General features: G+C 39.1%; 1 protein-coding gene across 4 annotated transcripts in view; it reads left to right on the top strand.

The window, feature by feature from the left end:
- CEP85L (centrosomal protein 85 like) overlaps nucleotides 1-17,305 on the top strand; it is a 173,158-nt gene that overhangs the window by 145,070 nt on the left and 10,783 nt on the right. For 3 of the 4 annotated variants that reach the window (XM_073675927.1, XM_073675925.1, XM_073675928.1), the window contains 7 exons: nucleotides 2,706-2,823; nucleotides 4,693-4,881; nucleotides 7,875-8,027; nucleotides 9,747-9,901; nucleotides 12,565-12,682; nucleotides 12,945-12,995; nucleotides 15,945-16,052. In XM_073675927.1, the coding sequence (XP_073532028.1) occupies nucleotides 2,706-2,823; nucleotides 4,693-4,881; nucleotides 7,875-8,027; nucleotides 9,747-9,901; nucleotides 12,565-12,682; nucleotides 12,945-12,995; nucleotides 15,945-16,052 (892 nt within the window). The remainder of the gene's footprint in view (nucleotides 1-2,705; nucleotides 2,824-4,692; nucleotides 4,882-7,874; nucleotides 8,028-9,746; nucleotides 9,902-12,564; nucleotides 12,683-12,944; nucleotides 12,996-15,944; nucleotides 16,053-17,305) is intronic. The other variant, XM_073675926.1, reaches the window with a different exon arrangement.

The raw sequence follows: 17,305 nt of genomic DNA, 5'->3' as shown, positions 1-17,305 counted from the left end.
ACCTTTGCTTGAACTACATGTTTCTGTCCCCCAATGTATTTCAGGGTAGTTGAAGTCTCCCATAATAATGACTTCTCCTTGAGTCGCTGCTTCATATATTTGCTTTACGAGGATATTCTCCGCTACTTCCATTATTTTTGGAGACTTATAACAAACCCCTATCAGTAATTTATTATTTTTCCCCCTCCCCTTATCTCCACCCACAGGGACTCTACATTTTCATTAGATTCACATATATCCTCCCTCAAGACGGGTTTTAAGGATGATTTTACATATAAACACCCCCCTCGCTTGTTTGTACTTTCATTTCTGAACAGACTATAGCCCTGTAAATTAACTGCCCAGTCATGGCTTTCGTCCAGCCACGTCTCAGATATCCCTACCATGTCATAATTATTTTCCAACAAAATTAATTCTAATTCCTCCATTTTGTTGGTGAGGCTTCTGGCATTAGTGTACATGCATTTTATGTATCTCTCTGTACCTCTATTCCTTCCTACTTTATTGACTGTTCTAACCCCACCCCCAATTTCTTTATTTGTGCCCAGGTCACTATCTGCACTATCTTCCCCACCTATAAAATGAATACCCTCCCCCCCAATCCCTAGTTTAAACACTCCTCCAGCCTTCTAGCCATTTTCTCCCCCAGCACAGCTGCACCCTCCCCATTGGGGTGCAGCCGGTCCCTAGCGTAGAGTCTGTAGCCAACTGAGAAGTCGGCCCAGTTCTCCAGGAACCCAAATCCCTCCTTCCTACACCAGTTCTTGAGCCACTTATTTATCTCCCTAATCTACCGTTGCCTCTCTGGCGTGGCACTTGGTACTAGTAGTATTTCAGAGAATACCACCTTGGAGGTCCTTGCTTTCAGCTTGCAGCCTAATTCCCTGAAATCATCTTTAAGGACCTTCCACCTACCTATAACATTGTCATTTGTGCCAATGTGCACCATGACCGCTGGGTCCTCACCAGCCCCTCCCAGTAATCTGTCAACCCGATCAGCGATGTGCCGGACTCTAGCGCCAGGTAGGCAGCACACTGTTCGACGATCCCTGTCTATGTGACAGATTGCCCTATCTGTTCCCCTAATAATTGAGTCCCCCACTACCAGCACCTGCCTGGCCTGCCCTGCTCTCCTATTTCCCTCTTTACTGGAGCTGACACTCCTCCGGCTTTCAGGGGACATGCCTTGCTGCAGCAGTGCTACCTCTGTACCGTCACTCCCCTCATCTGCCAACTTTGCAAACTTATTGGGGTGTGCCAGATCAGGACTAGCCTCCCTGGCACTCTTCCCTCTACCCCCCCTTCTAACTGTCACCCAACTAGCGGCCTCACTGTCCTGCAGCTCCCGACTACCACCCTCCCCCACATCTACCCCAGTGAGCAGCAGACTCCTCTCCATATTGTCAATGGATCTCAGTGTTGCCAGCTGCTCATTTAGATCCAGTACCTGGGCTTCCAAACACACAACGTGCACACATCTTGCGCAACTGTAAACAACCCCGACCGGCTGTTCAAGGAATGCATACATGTGGCAAGATGTACACTGGATAGCATTGTCAATTATGGAGCTCATTTTCTAATGGGGATTGCAATAGACAAAATGTTAAGTAAAAAGAAAAGTAAAGAATTAATAAAATACAGACAGCAATTCAGTCCAAAGTCCTCCCTTCCAAACTCCCTGAATCCAAAGTCACTGAAAAACAAGTCACACACTTACTTTCGTTCGCACTCACACTCCGGTCACACTCAGCTCGTTCACAGTCGCAAACTAAGAGATTTAAAGAGGTTTTTTTTTTTTTTTTTCTCTTTTCCAGCAATGCACCCTACAGCTCAATGCACTTCCAAAGGACTGGATGCCCAACCAGCTGCCCCTTATAAACCCTTAATTATGACCCCTCCCCCTTAATTAACCCCTTGTGACTATAGCTACACCTCAGGATTTTAGTGCAATGTAGTTAACCCTTAAATACACAGGTAGTAAACTAAAACTGACTCATTTTTCCAGAGAACCTGCTGCCATTTTTCTCTGAACCCCAGTTTTCATGCATAATTGACTCGCTTCGCCTTGTCATGTTGAAGGTATGGCTTTTGGATGCAAATCCTCTATGAAGACCACTTCTGGCCAGACTGCTCCAAACAGTAAATAGGTATAGCTGCACATCTAGAAATCCCGGACTGCTTTGAACACCTTGTGTCTTGTTGATGTACTCAGTCTTGCTGTGGTGTATGACCTATGACATGAAAATGTCTTCCACAACCTCACCTTTGTATAAGAGTTTGGCTGTTCCTCACCCAGTTTTAAGCCTCGTATACTGCTGTTTTTCATTTAATAAATTCGTTTCAAGCTACATATGAAATTTGCAATCACCTGTTAGGTTTAATTGGTTACTCATACACTTGACTAAAGTCCCTGACTGTACAAGTGTACTTAGAATTGATGCTGTTTTGTTGGCAAATGGTGGTCACACCAAATATTGATTTAATTGAGATTTCTCTTTTGTTCATTCACTTTGCATTTTGTTAATTGATAAAAATTAAACTATTCACACTTCTATATTTCAAAGCATTCTTCCACATCTGAGTAAAACGTTTGCACAGTACAGTATATGTAATATGTATTACAGACTCTCGCCCTGTGGAGATCGGTTTGTTTAATAAATCAGCACGTATAGTAAAGTGGTAATAAAATGTCATCTATATTTTAGGCAAAGACAGCAGATCTGCCACTTACAGCAAGCCATTAGGGGCGGCGAACTGCGCACCCATCCAGCATCCACAAGTCCTGTTATGAATGGAGAAGACAGCTATGTTCATGGAATCAAGGTAGCCACTTGTAATATTAAAATCTAATGCTAAAAATCTGGAAATGTGAGTGTTCAGTGTGACTGAGTTCATACCAAATTGCCCCCATCACCTGACTCTCACATTCACAAGAATTGGTGGTCCTCACAATGTAGCGCTGGGTTACAGTCTCTCCATCCCTGTGACTATGAGGAAACCATTTGGTGATTTTCTTCCTGACACAAGATGGAGGATCGACAGACAATAATCCACAATGCAGTGTCTCTAGTTTGTGGTTCAGAGCGATGAAATCACCAGTGACCAGAGTTTTTCTTAAATGCTACTGTCAAGGACAGGGAGTGGTGAACCAGCACTAACGAGGGGTCCAAACGCCTCATATTTGGTATAAATATGCAGAAAAATTATTGCTTGCTGTATTACTGAGGTAAATACAGAGACACTATCCAAATCACACAGCATTTTGCATGTTATTCCATTAGGCAACTCTTTTAACCCCCGCCCGACGTATAACATACTGCTACATCATGGGTCAGGTTCCCGTCTTTGATGCAAGCTCAGAAACTGAGTGCTTTATTTTTGGCAGATAATGGCTGTAGTAAAGTGTCAGGATCTGCCTTGAACAGCAGCGGATCAAGCCTTCGAAATGCTGCCGTCAATCTCTAAGAGCGGCATTTAAAGTGCTTGGACTGGGTAGTGCAGTGTTCCACGCACCTGTTGGCCCCCATGTGACGCGATCACGAGGTGCTAATGGCTTGCCATAACAACAAGGGGGTCTCCTGAACACCCTCATGCCAGTCATACTTTTATGAAAACCAGCCTGTGACTAGGCTTCATAGGAAACCATAGCTTTTACTGTATACTGCGATACTATGGTATTGCAGTATTTAGTGTAAATAATTAGAAAATTGCAGGTTTAAGTCCCCTAAGGGGACTAAAAAAGTAAAAATAAATGTTTTAAAAATACAAAAATAAAAGTTTCAATCGCCCCCTTTTTCCTCTATTAAAAATAAAGAAATAATAAAAGCAAAAACAAAATAAACATTTGGTGTCTCTGCTTCTGTAAAAGTCCGATCTCTCAAAGTATAAAATAAATTAACCTGAAAGGTAAAGGCTGTAATGAGAAAAAAAAAATCAAAATGCCAGAATTGTGTTGCATTTTTTTGGGTCGTTGCAACTCAGCCCAAAAAAATCAAATCAATAAGAAATTATTTTTGTATACCAATAAAGATGCTCGCCACTCAAATAACAAGCTCCACTGACCAAAATATGAAAAAGGTTACTAGTCTTGGAGTTTGGCAACACAAGTGAAAAATTTTTTCTTTTTTTTTTTTGTACGAATTTCTGAAATTTTTTCACCTATAAAAAAAATAAAAAATACTGGACAAGTTTGTTATCGCTGTAAGTCCTGAGCTGGAGAATCATGTTCATAAGTCCTTTTATCAAACAATTAATACTGGAAGTAAAAAAAAAAAAAAAATTAAAATTTAATTTCAGATTTGTGTTTTGTGCAGTATCAGTGCACTTGGAATTGTTCCCATCATATTGTATGCTAAAATGAACTGTGCTATATAATACTGCAACTCATCCCATGAAACACAAGACCTAACTAACTGTTCTATCAACAGAAAAATAAAAGTATTGACTCTTGGAAGAATGTTGGAGATAAAATAGCCGTGTCGGGAAGGTGTTTAATAGGCCGTATATGATTGATTGTTTTGGACAAAAAAAGACCATTTTTGTTTAGATAATTTTGATAAATTTGTAACTGTTCTTGGTAAGTTGTCAATTGTTTTTCTTTCTATTTTGTGACTTTTCCAATTGTTAGTCTCATCTGAAATCTAAATATGGAGACGCAGCCATTTACTTAGTTGTCATTCATTCTTTCTCAAGGTTTCCCCATGTGAGAGCTGTAAACCTCTGCAGAACTTGATGTCAGAGAGATTTAATCCCCTCCTTCGAGATAGAGGTGAATTTGAGGGGAAACTTTCTCCTGGTGAAATGGGAGTCACACCCCTCAATGAGGCCCTGAAGCCGAGCACTCTCAGACCCAGCGATGACCTGAAGAAGATGGAGGAGAAGGTACAATGCTCTGGTAGTAATAGAGGCAGAAACCATTCATCTGAAAACGAATGAAAGGCTGACGGGAGGTGGCACGCACTTACAGATGGAGATAATGAGTTAACATTGGAAGGGGTTATCACATTCTCCTGCTTAGTTGTGGATAAGGCTTTCCTTCTAATGGGAAGCCATTAATAGAAAATGATCTAGTGTTTAAATCATGTTTTTGTGTGAACTGTATTCTCTTTTTCAATGTTTGCCTCTTTTTATTCTCTATCACAATCTGTGTTAACAATTAAAAATAGAAAACTTGCAATTTTCACACTGGGCTTTTTTTTAAAGAGTCTTACTTCCTGTTGTTTTAGGAAACAACAAATGTACATAGCCGCAATGGGGCAAAAGTCATAGGGAAGACGGGTGGAGCAGGGTCAGGTGTGACATCGCCTATCGTGATTGGTGGATCCTGTTTTATCAGCTATGTAGTGTATAGAGGTGTGATGATAATCATGCCTCTGATCATACGGTGCCTTGCTGTAAACTCTTCCTGAAATGACAGGAAGTGTGTGTCTATAAAAGCTCCAGTGGCCAGAGGGAAAATTGCAAGGTTACAAATTTTAAAGTTTTTTTTTTTTTTTTTTAGAAAAGATTAATTTAGCAAAAAATGAAAAATAGATGTAACACAAAAACCTGATTTAAATAAGTAATTTTCTGAAGATAGCTTCCCTTTAAAATCCTAAACCCATATATCACTCAGTTCTGAAGCTGCAAATGAAGTGATCTTGCATCTTGATGAAGACATTTGCTCTTGATTTTCACCATGTCTTGTAAAAAATAAAATCAATAAGCCTGTTACTGTGGGAGAAAAGCACCGCAGGTATCTGACTGTTATCATACGATGAAATTGCCAGCTCTGAATTGAGATCCTGATTAAAAGAATTCTTGCTATAGACTTCTAAGTGTGCTGATGAATACCACTGATTATCTATGGAGCGAGATTACCTTCATAGCCAATCAGGGATTACTCTGCAATCGCAGCTTTGATGCCATTGTAGGATGGTGGTAAGAAGACGAGCTCTAGCTTTTTCCATTATATTTGGGGTTGGGGTTATGTCTCCTTATCGTTCTGTGCGTAGCTATTCGACATTGCTGCTTGATGAGCATTATGATATACTGTGGGTATCTAGGAAACATCTGTTGTGATCAGCCGTGCTGAAACATTTATATGGTCCCATACGTGTGAGAGATTAGTCTGTTGATTAATAATGAGGTTTGAGGATGTGCTGTAAATACAGAGCACGCTGGGGTTTTGCCTTTAAGTTGCCCTCTTCTTTGCTAAACATCCAAGTCTACAAGTTCTTTGGTAGATCTCATTTAAGGAAGTCTGAGTATATGGCCACTACCAGGTGTAAAAGACAGACACCCTGCTTTCTTTTAGCAGCTTATCTTAAGGCTATATTCACACGCAGTGTTTTAGCAGCAGTTTTTTTCTGCTGTATTGGCTGTAAAAATGCTGATTTCAAAATGTTATTGATTTCCTGGCACACATATTTCAGTAAAAAAAATTATGCCATATGTGAATCCACATATCTGTTATATATGAGACCGAAGGAGCAAAACCATGAGCATACTCTGCCAATTACTATCCTTTTTCCTTTTTGACCCAGGCGTTGTTTTTTAGTATATTTGCACAATCTAGATTCTCTTTATGATGGCACATTTTACATAATCTTTAAGGTAATAGATACGCTTTAAAGGGATCATGTCACCAGGAGCAATGTCTTTACAATAGGTCTTGCATTTACCCCTCTTTAGGGCCATATGGGGAGCCCAGTTACATCAATTAGCTCAGTTTTCTTAGGGAATTATAGAACGGCCCAATGCAAAGTCAGCCTGTTCTGATGTTCAGTTTCCAGTGTCTTTGCAGAGCTTAAAAGGGTATTCCCATCTGCAAGATCCTATCTCAATATGTAGTAGGTGTAATAATAATAATATTAACAAATACTTCCAATTAGAGATATAATAATAATCTTTATATAGCACCAACATATTCCGCAGTGCTTTACAATTCGGAGGTTCATATACAACAGTCATAAGTAACATAGTTAAAGATAATACAATAATTAAAGCAAAAAGAATGACGACCCTGCTCGTAAGAGCTTACAATCTATAATGAGGTGGGGGTGACACAAAGTACAGGGGCTTATTTACATTGATGGTCCGCCATCTTGAGGGGATGAGGGATAGATAAAGACTGAATGAGCAGTCACCAGTCAATATTTGTAGTGCTTTTGGGTGCGGTGAAGTATGATGGAGAATTATGTTAAGAGAAATAGTGAATGAGCTATATGTAAAAGGACTTCGATTAGGGAACGTGATAGTACACTCTAAACGGATGTGATTTTAGGGAGCGCCTAAAACTGCAAGTTGTGGTTCATACTAGTTTGAGTTAGAGCATTCTAAAGAATTGGTGCAGCTTGGTAGAAGTCTTGGAGCTGGGAGTTGGATGTACAGATTAGTGCGGATGTTAGTCAAAAGTCTAATAATTTTTCTTTAGCATTAAAGGAGTACTCCCATCTCCAAGATCCTGTCCCAATATGTAGTAGTTGTGATAATAACATTCGCAAATACCTCCAATTAGAAATATAGTATAGTTCTTCTGATTTGCTAGGTCACTTACCCCATGTGCAGGGTATTGCTGTAGCTTAGGTAGCCCTGCACATGAGGTAAGCAACATAGCGAATCAGAAGAACTATACTAAATTTCTAATTGTAGGTATTTGCTAATATTATTATTATTACACCTACTGCATATTGGGATAGGATCTTGGAGATGGGAATATCCCTTTAATGCTTAAGAAAAATTGTACTACTATTCGTTTAATATAACTTAATTTCTTTGCTCAATCATGTGACTTGACATATCTATTCATTTTCGGCTTATTAGCTTTTGAATGTAAGTAGATTTAATATGAATATGGATATTGATTTAATTGTCTCTTTTCATCTTACATTTAGATAAAAACTCGAGACAAATACATTAACAGCCTAAGGAAGAAATGTCAAAAGGAAAATGAGCTTAACCGGGAGAAGCAGAGGCGGATTGAGACTCTGGAGAAATACGTGGCTGACTTGCCTACGCTTGATGATGTACAGAGGCAAGGTGAAAGGGTACGTAGCTACTCATTCCAATCTTCTGCCTGGCATGTGCTACAGTCACACCACTGACTTTCTTTATAAAGGACTGCTGCTCTGTCTGTATCAGGGATGTCAGAGGTGCGCCCTCCATTTTTCAAATTAAATTGACTAAAGTTCAACAGTGTAGTTTGTGCTCAGCTTTTGCGGCAGTGAGCAGAAATGCTCAGCTTGTAAATTCCTACTGACGTTGTTTTTTTGGGCACCTGTCTAAAAACAGGTCTACTTTTAAGCAGTCAATTTGTAAAGGGTTAATTTTGTGGATATTGTGAGCATTTAAAGTTCCCCAAGGCAGAATGGAACTGTACACTTTATCCACTTTGAGGTCAAACAGAAATGTTTGTGTAGTCCTTGTATATTTTGGATTCATAGAAAGTAGCCGTTTTATGAAATCTATGGGGGCATCACAGTGAAACCCCTCTTATAAACTGTTCAATGCAAAGTGCATTTTAAAGGCACGTCTTCAGCTGACTCCTTTAGGCCAGCTTCACCAGTCCACAATTCATTGTCCTTCGTTTCAAAGACATATATGAGACTGTTGAGTTTGGGTCAGAGGAACTTTGGTGGGTCTACACATCAGTAGTCGGCCGTAAGGTTTCTAATAGACCCCAACTGAACTTCTAAACAGAAGTAACATTAGAGGGCAGTGCTCTAATCATTAGTTTGTGCCTTGTGCGTCTGCCTTAATAATTTGGTTTTCTTAGCTATAACCCATGGTGCAGGGGACACATGCAGCCATCAGTCAAACCCCTCAATGGCCACCAATGAGCACGTTAGTTTTCGGTAACACAAAGGTGTTACCTGCAAAGTCATCCACCTATTTACCACTGCAGGTGGACGGATCTGCTCTACTGCATTCGAAAGCGCTACATGTGAATTACAGCCCTAGGGCATCAGATAGAATTTAAAGGAAGCTGTAACAGCCCCCTGCGCCGCCCCTATGATTAGATGCAGGTACTAAAAGGAGGATATAAGTTCATTTTCTCTCTGTGGCCGCCGCTCCAGTAAGCCTGCCAGACATGATTTTGAAGCCATTTACCTGCACGTTAACTCCATATCTGCCGTTAAATAGTATTTCTGAACAAGAATGGTTCCCTTTAAAGGGTTCTGTCCGTATGACTGATTCCCTAGTAGAGGACCTCTCATTGGATTTTGTTTAACTTACAGTGCCTCCTCCAATTGGTGTGTTCCACTGGTTCAGGAGCATTTCTTCTTCTATTTTTTTCTGTGATTCTTCTTCAAAAATCTATGCCCCTTCCTTCTCTGGTAATAACGGCACTTAATTTCCCTTCATCCAACTGGGCGTATACCACAAAACTTCTCTGTGGGCATTTGCCTTTTCACCTCTTGATGCTGGCCAACAAAACATGGAAATTCTGTGGCATACACCCAAGTGATTGAAAAGAAAATCTGCATCTTTATTACTGTGGGGACATAACTTTGAAACGGAAGGAAACAGAAGAAAACGAAAAACTGTTACAGAATCAATGGAGCAGCACCCAGGAAAGGAGATGCTCAGTTTAAATTAATTAAAAAAAAATATAAAAAAAAGCAAGAACAAAAAAAATGGCTGCGATAGATGCAATGGTTTAAAGATGACCTGTTATATAGTATATTGGCTGTTTGACTGCATTGTCTGTATAACTGGAATGACATAATGCACCTGACTTAATGGCTCATCTAATGTGTGTAAAGCTACAGGTATTAGAAGAAGAAAACAAACAGTTGAAAGACACCATTACGTGTCTAGAACAACTCGCCAATGAGTCCAGAACACAATTTCGAGAGAAAGAAGCACAGACAGAGTGTCAGAAACAGAGGGAAAAAGAACTGGTTTTCACAGTTCAAAGGTAAGACCCATCATTATTATATGTGAGTGATTGCATGTTTCTTTTCTTGGGGTAATCATTCTTCCTCCACCCACAACTTTCCCATACTGTGGTGTGAACAATGCCTTAATGTATATGTGTAATAGTCAGACACTACAATGACTATCTTACATGTCTGCATATGAAATTTTGATGGGTTTGATTCTTTGTGTTAGCCAACTAACTCATCTAGTTCATATAACATGGGTTTTAAACATACATTAAGTTAATAAAAATATCATCTCCCAGCACTAGTTACATTACTTTATATGCAAAGTTGTCAGCGGTCTCGTGTTGTATATCACTTAGACCAGCGCTTGGCTGCAGCAGTCACTTGGTAAACCGAGAACCAGCAACTAGGATAGGTGGCACGGTACTGCAACCGCACGAAGTATACTTTTTAAACTTCTCTGTTGGCTGTGGGCAGCTTTTAAATTAAGACCCTTTTACATGGAACTTTATTATTAGATTCATGCTGCCTGAATCAGAGACTGGCGGCGTGATTGCAGCCAGGTATGCCTTACTTTGAAACGCTGCGGCTAGTCAATCTTTGACAGCAGCATTTAAGATGCACAATTTGAAAGGTGCACAATTCCACACGCCCATTGTTCTCCTCGTCCCCCCCGCTACATGATCATGGGTTATTGATGGATTGCAATGGCAGCCTGTTATAGTAACATAGTAACATAGTTTGTAAAGCCGAATAAAGACTTGCGTCCATCAAGTTCGACCTGTTAGTTCTGTAATTGCTAAAGTTGATCCAGAGGAGGGCAAAAACCCCAAATGATTTGGCCAATCTTCACCTGAGGAAAAATTCCCTCCCGACTCTGAAACCAGCAGTCAGAATAAATCCCTGTATCAACCTACTATTTTATTTTATTTTTAAGTATATGCTGAAATCTGCCTGGTATCTAGAAATGCATCCAGTCCCCGCTTGAACTGGTGTAGTGAATCCGACATTACCGTCTCCTCACTCAGTGAATTCCATATTCTCACTGCTCTTACCGTAAAGAACCCCTTCCTATGCTGGTGCTGAAACCTTTTCTCTTCCAGTCTTAGTGAGTGCCCTCTTGTTACCGTAATATCCCTCCTTTTGAACAAATCCCGGGCAAGATCTCTATACTGTCCCCTAACATATTTGTATACATTTATTATGTCCCCCCTCAACCTTCTCTTTTCCAGGCTGAATAGTCCTAGTTTTGCCAACCTCTCTGGGTATTGCAGTCCCTCCATTCCCTTTATTAATTTTGTTGCCCTCCTTTGTACCTTTTCAAGCTCATTTATATCCTTTCTATATATTGGGGCCCATAACTGAGCACAGTATTCCAAGTGTGGTCTGACCAGTGCTTTGTACAGTGGAAGAACAATGTTCTCATCCTTTGCAGCTATACCTCTTCTGATACATCCCATTACCCTGTTTGCCCTTACAGCAGCGGCCTGACTTTGGGCACTCCAATTTAGTTTGCTATCAATCAAGATGCCCAAGTCCTTCTCCATCTCTGAATTCCCCAATGATTTCCCATTCAGTGAGTACTGGTGACTTCCATTTTTCCTTCCCATATGTATGACCTTGGGAAGGAAAAATGGAAGTCACCAGTACTCACTGAATGGGAAACCATTGGGGAATTCAGAGATGGAGAAGGACTTGGGCATCTTGATTGATAGCAAACTAAATTGGAGTGCCCAAAGTCAGGCCGCTGCTCCCGTGAAGTCCAGCCTATGAACGTAATAATCTGTATATTTTCCAGTATAAAGAGATCAGATGATCAGAGGTTCAAATAAAAAATGCTGAATCCCCCCTCCCTTAAAATGGATATTAATTAAAAAATATCTTTGCATTCATAAAAGTCCGATCTATCAAATTCCAAAATTATTTTACCGGTATGGTAACCTCTGTAACACAAAAAAATATTAAACACCAGAATTGCTTTTTTTTCATTACACCTCTGCAAAAGAATACAATAAAGTTATCAAAACATTGCTTGTACACCAAAATGTTAGAAATAAACACCTCAACTTTCCCTGCAGAAATATCACGCGAGTCTGACACTTTTTTGAGGAATTTGTTTATATGACATTCATTTCGTGATCTAAATGAGGCTCCAACATGATTCTTCAGGTCGGTATGAGTAAACTTTTCCATTTTTTTAAAATTTTTATTAATATACAAATTTCTGAATTTGTTTCACCACTAATAATAAAGCAAAAAACAACAACTGGAGTGTGGTATTGCTATAATTATGCTGACCTGAAAAGTCATGTTATCGGCTCATTTATATATCGCAATGAATGTCATAAAAAAAATGTCAGAATTGCAATTTTGTTTTTGTGTTTTTTTGCAATTTCCCCACACTTTGAATTTTTTTCCCGTTATATGGTAAAATGCTCAGATGTCATTCAAAATTACAACTCGTCCCATGGAGAAACAAGCCCTCTTCTATGTAAACGGAAAAATAAAAAAAAGTTATGCATCTTGGAAGAACGGGAGGAAAAAAATAAACGAAAATTGCCTGCAGCAGGAAGGGGTTAATAAAAGGTTAGGTTAGGTGGCTTATTATATGCCATCCTGTTTTCACATGCTTGAACCCAGTTACCCTGTGTCTTGCTTGACCTGATAAGTTGTATTCCCACTGTTTTTGTTACAGCTTACAGCAAAAAGTCCAAAAATGTTTGGAGGACGGTGTCCGACTTCCAATGTTGGATACGAAACAGCTACAGAGTGAAAATGAACGGCTCAGAGAGCAAACTGAGCGTGCTAACAAGGTAAGGCACAGGAATCGTGGCCCAATCATATCATTCTTGAAGCTTTCTGAAATATCACATTGCACAGCAAAAAATTTTTTGGGGATGCCAAACCATCTCACCAGCCTATTGGATAATTATAAGGAGCGTATTTTAAAGACTGACCTCATGTTAAATGCCCTAATCAAGATAAGATTTATATTTCCTACAAAGATTATTGATATTTAGCATCAATATTTTAAAATGTGTGATTTTTTATTTTGTTTGTTTTTACATTTTTTAGGTAATCGACAATCAACAAAGTCAGATTGAAACTATGGCTGCAGAAATACAGGTAAGATTGTTAAAAAAAACCCTCTAGTCCCTGAAGTTTTATTTTTAAGCAGTAAAATTATAATAAATGTAAATAACTGCGAAAGACTCTGATCAGTGATTTGCTAAATCAGGGAGGAAATTGCCTTTCAGTGTAGACGCACATGCAGAGGAAAACACCACCTTCAGATTTCATCATATAGTTTTAGATAATTGGCAGGATTTCTGGTATGTGCTTACTGTCCATTAGAGTTAAAGAACCCCCCCTCTGAATATACAATTTACCTGCCATTTTCATATTGTAGACCTCCATTAATATTGGCCTGTAGCTTGCTGACAGCTGGATGGTGGTCTTTTCAGTAATATCTATATATTAGGACTTCGGAGTTTGGAGAGTGCCCTGTTAATTCTATGCAGAATAACCTCCAAAATATTAGTACTCTCTGTGCTCAGAGAAAATGTATTCTCTACAGCACTGATATATAACAGTAGTCTATGTACCAGGCCTTAAAGGGAATTTGTCAGCAGGTTTTTGCTATGTAATCTGAAGATAGCCGGAGATAGAGGCTGCAACACAGAATTCAGGGATGTGTCACCTGTCAAAGTGCTATTGTTTACTAACTGTGCAGGATTTATCACTAAGAGATTAACATTGCTGGACTAAATTTATCCAACTTCGTCCCCTCCTGTGATAAGTACCTCACTGTCTATGGACTTTGAACATTGAGAGCCTGGTGTGGGCGGGGTTAGCTTCCTCAGCTCTGCTGCATTCTAAATCTAAAATATCTGATTGTGTCAGAACTGCTGCATCCAGTAAACAGTGATACATCATTGGATTCAGCTTCTCTTTGCCTGCATTACGCTGCTCAAAGATGAGGTAGCAAAAACCTGCTGACAGATTCCCTTTAAGCTGCAATTGATCACCGTTATTAAGATGTTAATTTGAAATTACACTGCGGCACCATTATTTTACCCACAGCTTGATGTTTTAATACTTTTATGTAAATCAATAAACTTGAAATTACAAATTTACTTTGAAACTAGGATCGGACATGATTGCTTTTGGGAGTACCATAAACGTGTGAATAGGCGGCTAAGGGTTCAGAAGCCTCAGAAGTGTTTTTTTGGCCAATGATTAATAACAGGAGGGATTTGGGTGTGTAGTTCATTATTCATTATCTGGAAGCATGGCCTGAGGTGGAGCAGACTCCTATAATTACCTGCCAGAGCACCAAGCTGTCCGCACTGCTTGATTAACTACATATTGTGTCTGTAAATCAGGTATTGCATGTATAAATATTTTATGTAGGACATTCATCGGACGTCTTTAGCGCTGGGCATTGAAAAATGCTAAATTTATGTAGCCACTTATCGCGGTTTATCAGGACTTTGCAAATCACAACAAAAACTATTTCCGGTCCTACATAAAAGGAGGACTACTAAGTTATGTATGGGAGGAAGTCTCCTGCAATGAAATGAGGTCTGCTGTTCTATACACTGGACTTTTTAAGAATGCCAAGATAGTGTATAGCTCTATACATTGAAATTGATATTTGACATCTACAGGAAAGCAGAGCTTGAAAGACCCTACCCAAGCTGAACTGTATACTTTCTCCAGCTATTGATTACTAAATCACAATATATTCATGTATATTACATTTGTTTAGATCTGATCTCTCATCTATTGATCACATGACTAAATCTACAGTCGCAATCAAAATTAGGAAAACCTCATTGCAATATTGGATTTTCAGCAAAATTTACAAACTTTTTGCTGTTGCAATAAACCATTGAAACAAGGAAAATTTAAATCGCTCAACTCAACTAATATAACAAGTGGTTTATCCACATTCATCACAAAGTGACACTTAATGACCATTACAGTCAGAATTATTCAACTGCTTCATAACAGGCGTCTATAATAATTAGTAAAGCACCTTTCTCTGTTATGACCTGCTGCTAAAGTGACACCCGTTTCTGACAGTGTTTCTGAGGAATTTTAGTCCATTCTTCATAAGTAGTGGCCTCCACTTCTTTAATATTCTTGGGTTGGCTTCCTGCAACCATTTTTATCTTCCAACAAAGACTATCAAGTGTGTTGAAGTCAAGAAACTGTGAAGGCCACTCCAGAATCTTTCAGGACTTCTAAAATGAAGTCTTGGTGGCATTATCGGAGGTCCAGTGATGCCCAAGCTTCAGCTTTTCTCCTAGGATTCCTGAATAATTGATCAAATCCACCCTGCCCTCCATACATTGAAGGTTTCCAGTGCAGAGGAAGCAAAGCAGCCTCAGAGCATCAGTGAGCCACCACCATACTACACTGTAGGCAGGCTGTTCTTTTCAGTGTATGCTTCATTCTTTCTCTAAACACATACAACTGATCCATGGGCTTCAAATTTTGAGTATATTGAAGACAACTTTTCTTGTGCCTTTGGGTCAGTACAGGTGTACGTCTTGGAGTTCGGGCAGAGAGACCTTGAATTTTAGTTTGCGAATTTTTTTCTAACATGTACTATCCATTATGGATAGATCATGAAACCATTGCAATCTATGTTTTTTTTAACATGACCTATTTTTTTTTATTGTCTGCAAAAATAGAAAAAAAAAAAAAAAAGGAAAATTGTCCTACTTTGATCCGGGTTGCAGAATCGTGTGAAATCTGCCTAAGACCTGATTCACACATCAGTTTTTTTTTCTCATACAAGAAAACAAACAGTGTTTTTCTATTCAGGGGGTTGAATAACTCTGCGACTACAGAAGTCATTAAAAGTGTCATTTTGTGTTGAATATGGAAAAAACAGTTGTTTTATTAGTTCTGTTGAGATGGGTACATTGTTCTTTGATTGGTTTATTTCAAACACAAGAAAGTTTGTACATTTTGCTAATGAACCTAATTCACCATGGGGGAGGGGAAGTTGAGTAATTTTGCTTACCGCTGTATATATACATGATTGTTTCTTTTTCTCTTTAGACATTAAGAGATAAGTTGTTTCAGGAAGGTTCCTGTATTCTGGAGCTTGAGAAGACATTTGCAGAACAAGCAGACTGCACACAGAAGCTGCACACGCTTTCCATGGAAGTATGTAATTGCAACCTATTAACAAAATATCAAGATATTTTTTAAAAAATACCCTTGTTCTTCCACTGAATAATCATTTGCATATTAGAATATTTCAATTATTGCTATTTTTTGTTTTACTCTTCGTGTATTACATACATGGTAAAATGTACAGACAATAATTTTTTTTAACCCTTCACAGTGTTTAAAGCTGTCAGAAGGAGACATTTTATCGAGTTTCCTCACCTAACTAAATTACATTTTATTTGCTAGATAATTTGATGATGCTATGGTGTCTGCCCATAGCATGTAAATGTCAGTGATGCCCTAGGTTGATCATCTAAGAGCTGTTTTATTATTTTATAGTTAAGCTATATATTTGTTTGCCAGGCAATGTTACCAATAAAATAAGTGTTTCTGAGCATGTATTTAAAAGTTTTATGTGGAACTGACATACTGATCGGTACACCATTAAAACGCTTCTCCAGCACTGGCAACTATGCAATATGCATGCGTCGGAACACCAACCCCATACATCGCTTAGTTCCCACAGCTGCCAGAGCGGTTTTCAGCTCATCGGTAGGGGTGCCAGGTGTTGGACCCCCACTGATCTCATATCCATGACCTGTTCCATTGATAAACCATCTTTAAGTCATTCTTGGACAACCTTTTTGAAATGGTAGCTTGCTACACAAATAAAACAAGCATAATTAAATTAGAATTTGGAGGTGCGATATGGTTATGTGCAGGGTTTTTTATTTACTTTTTTTTTTTTTTTTTTATTATGGACGATTAATTTTGTAAAGGGGAACAATGATAAATGACGAGTTACAGCACTTCTTAAAGTCCTGTTAAGCTATAAGGTTGCTACAAACAACTGACAAAAACATTGGGTAATGATGTACTAGAAAAAAAAACTATTAGTTGTGTTTAAAGTAAAACTATGCTTTGGGGCAACATTTAGCCATTCAATAGAACAATAAGAATGAAGGCTTCCTAACTAGGGTTGAGTGAGTATGTTCTGTCCGAGTACGCTCGGGCCGAGCTCCGAGTAGTTCCAGCTGCTCGGTGTTAAGGTTAAATCGCTCCCGTGTGCATGATTTGCAACTGTTTGACAGCTTTATTACATGTGAGGAATGTGTAAGAAATAGACATTCCTCACATGTAATAAAGCTGTCAAACAGTTGCAAACCATGCACACGGGAGCGATTCAAACATATCACCGAGCAGCTGTAAATACTCGGTGCTCGACCCGAGCATACTCGGCGAAAGGG

The sequence above is a fragment of the Phyllobates terribilis genome, unplaced genomic scaffold, assembly GCF_046119375.1.
Source record: "Phyllobates terribilis strain yellow unplaced genomic scaffold, ASM4611937v1 Scaffold_3__8_contigs__length_932513732, whole genome shotgun sequence".
Classification (NCBI taxonomy): Eukaryota; Metazoa; Chordata; class Amphibia; order Anura; family Dendrobatidae; genus Phyllobates; species Phyllobates terribilis.
The sequence above is the reverse complement of the archived record's forward strand: the minus strand, read 5'-3'. Positions and strand labels throughout refer to the sequence as shown.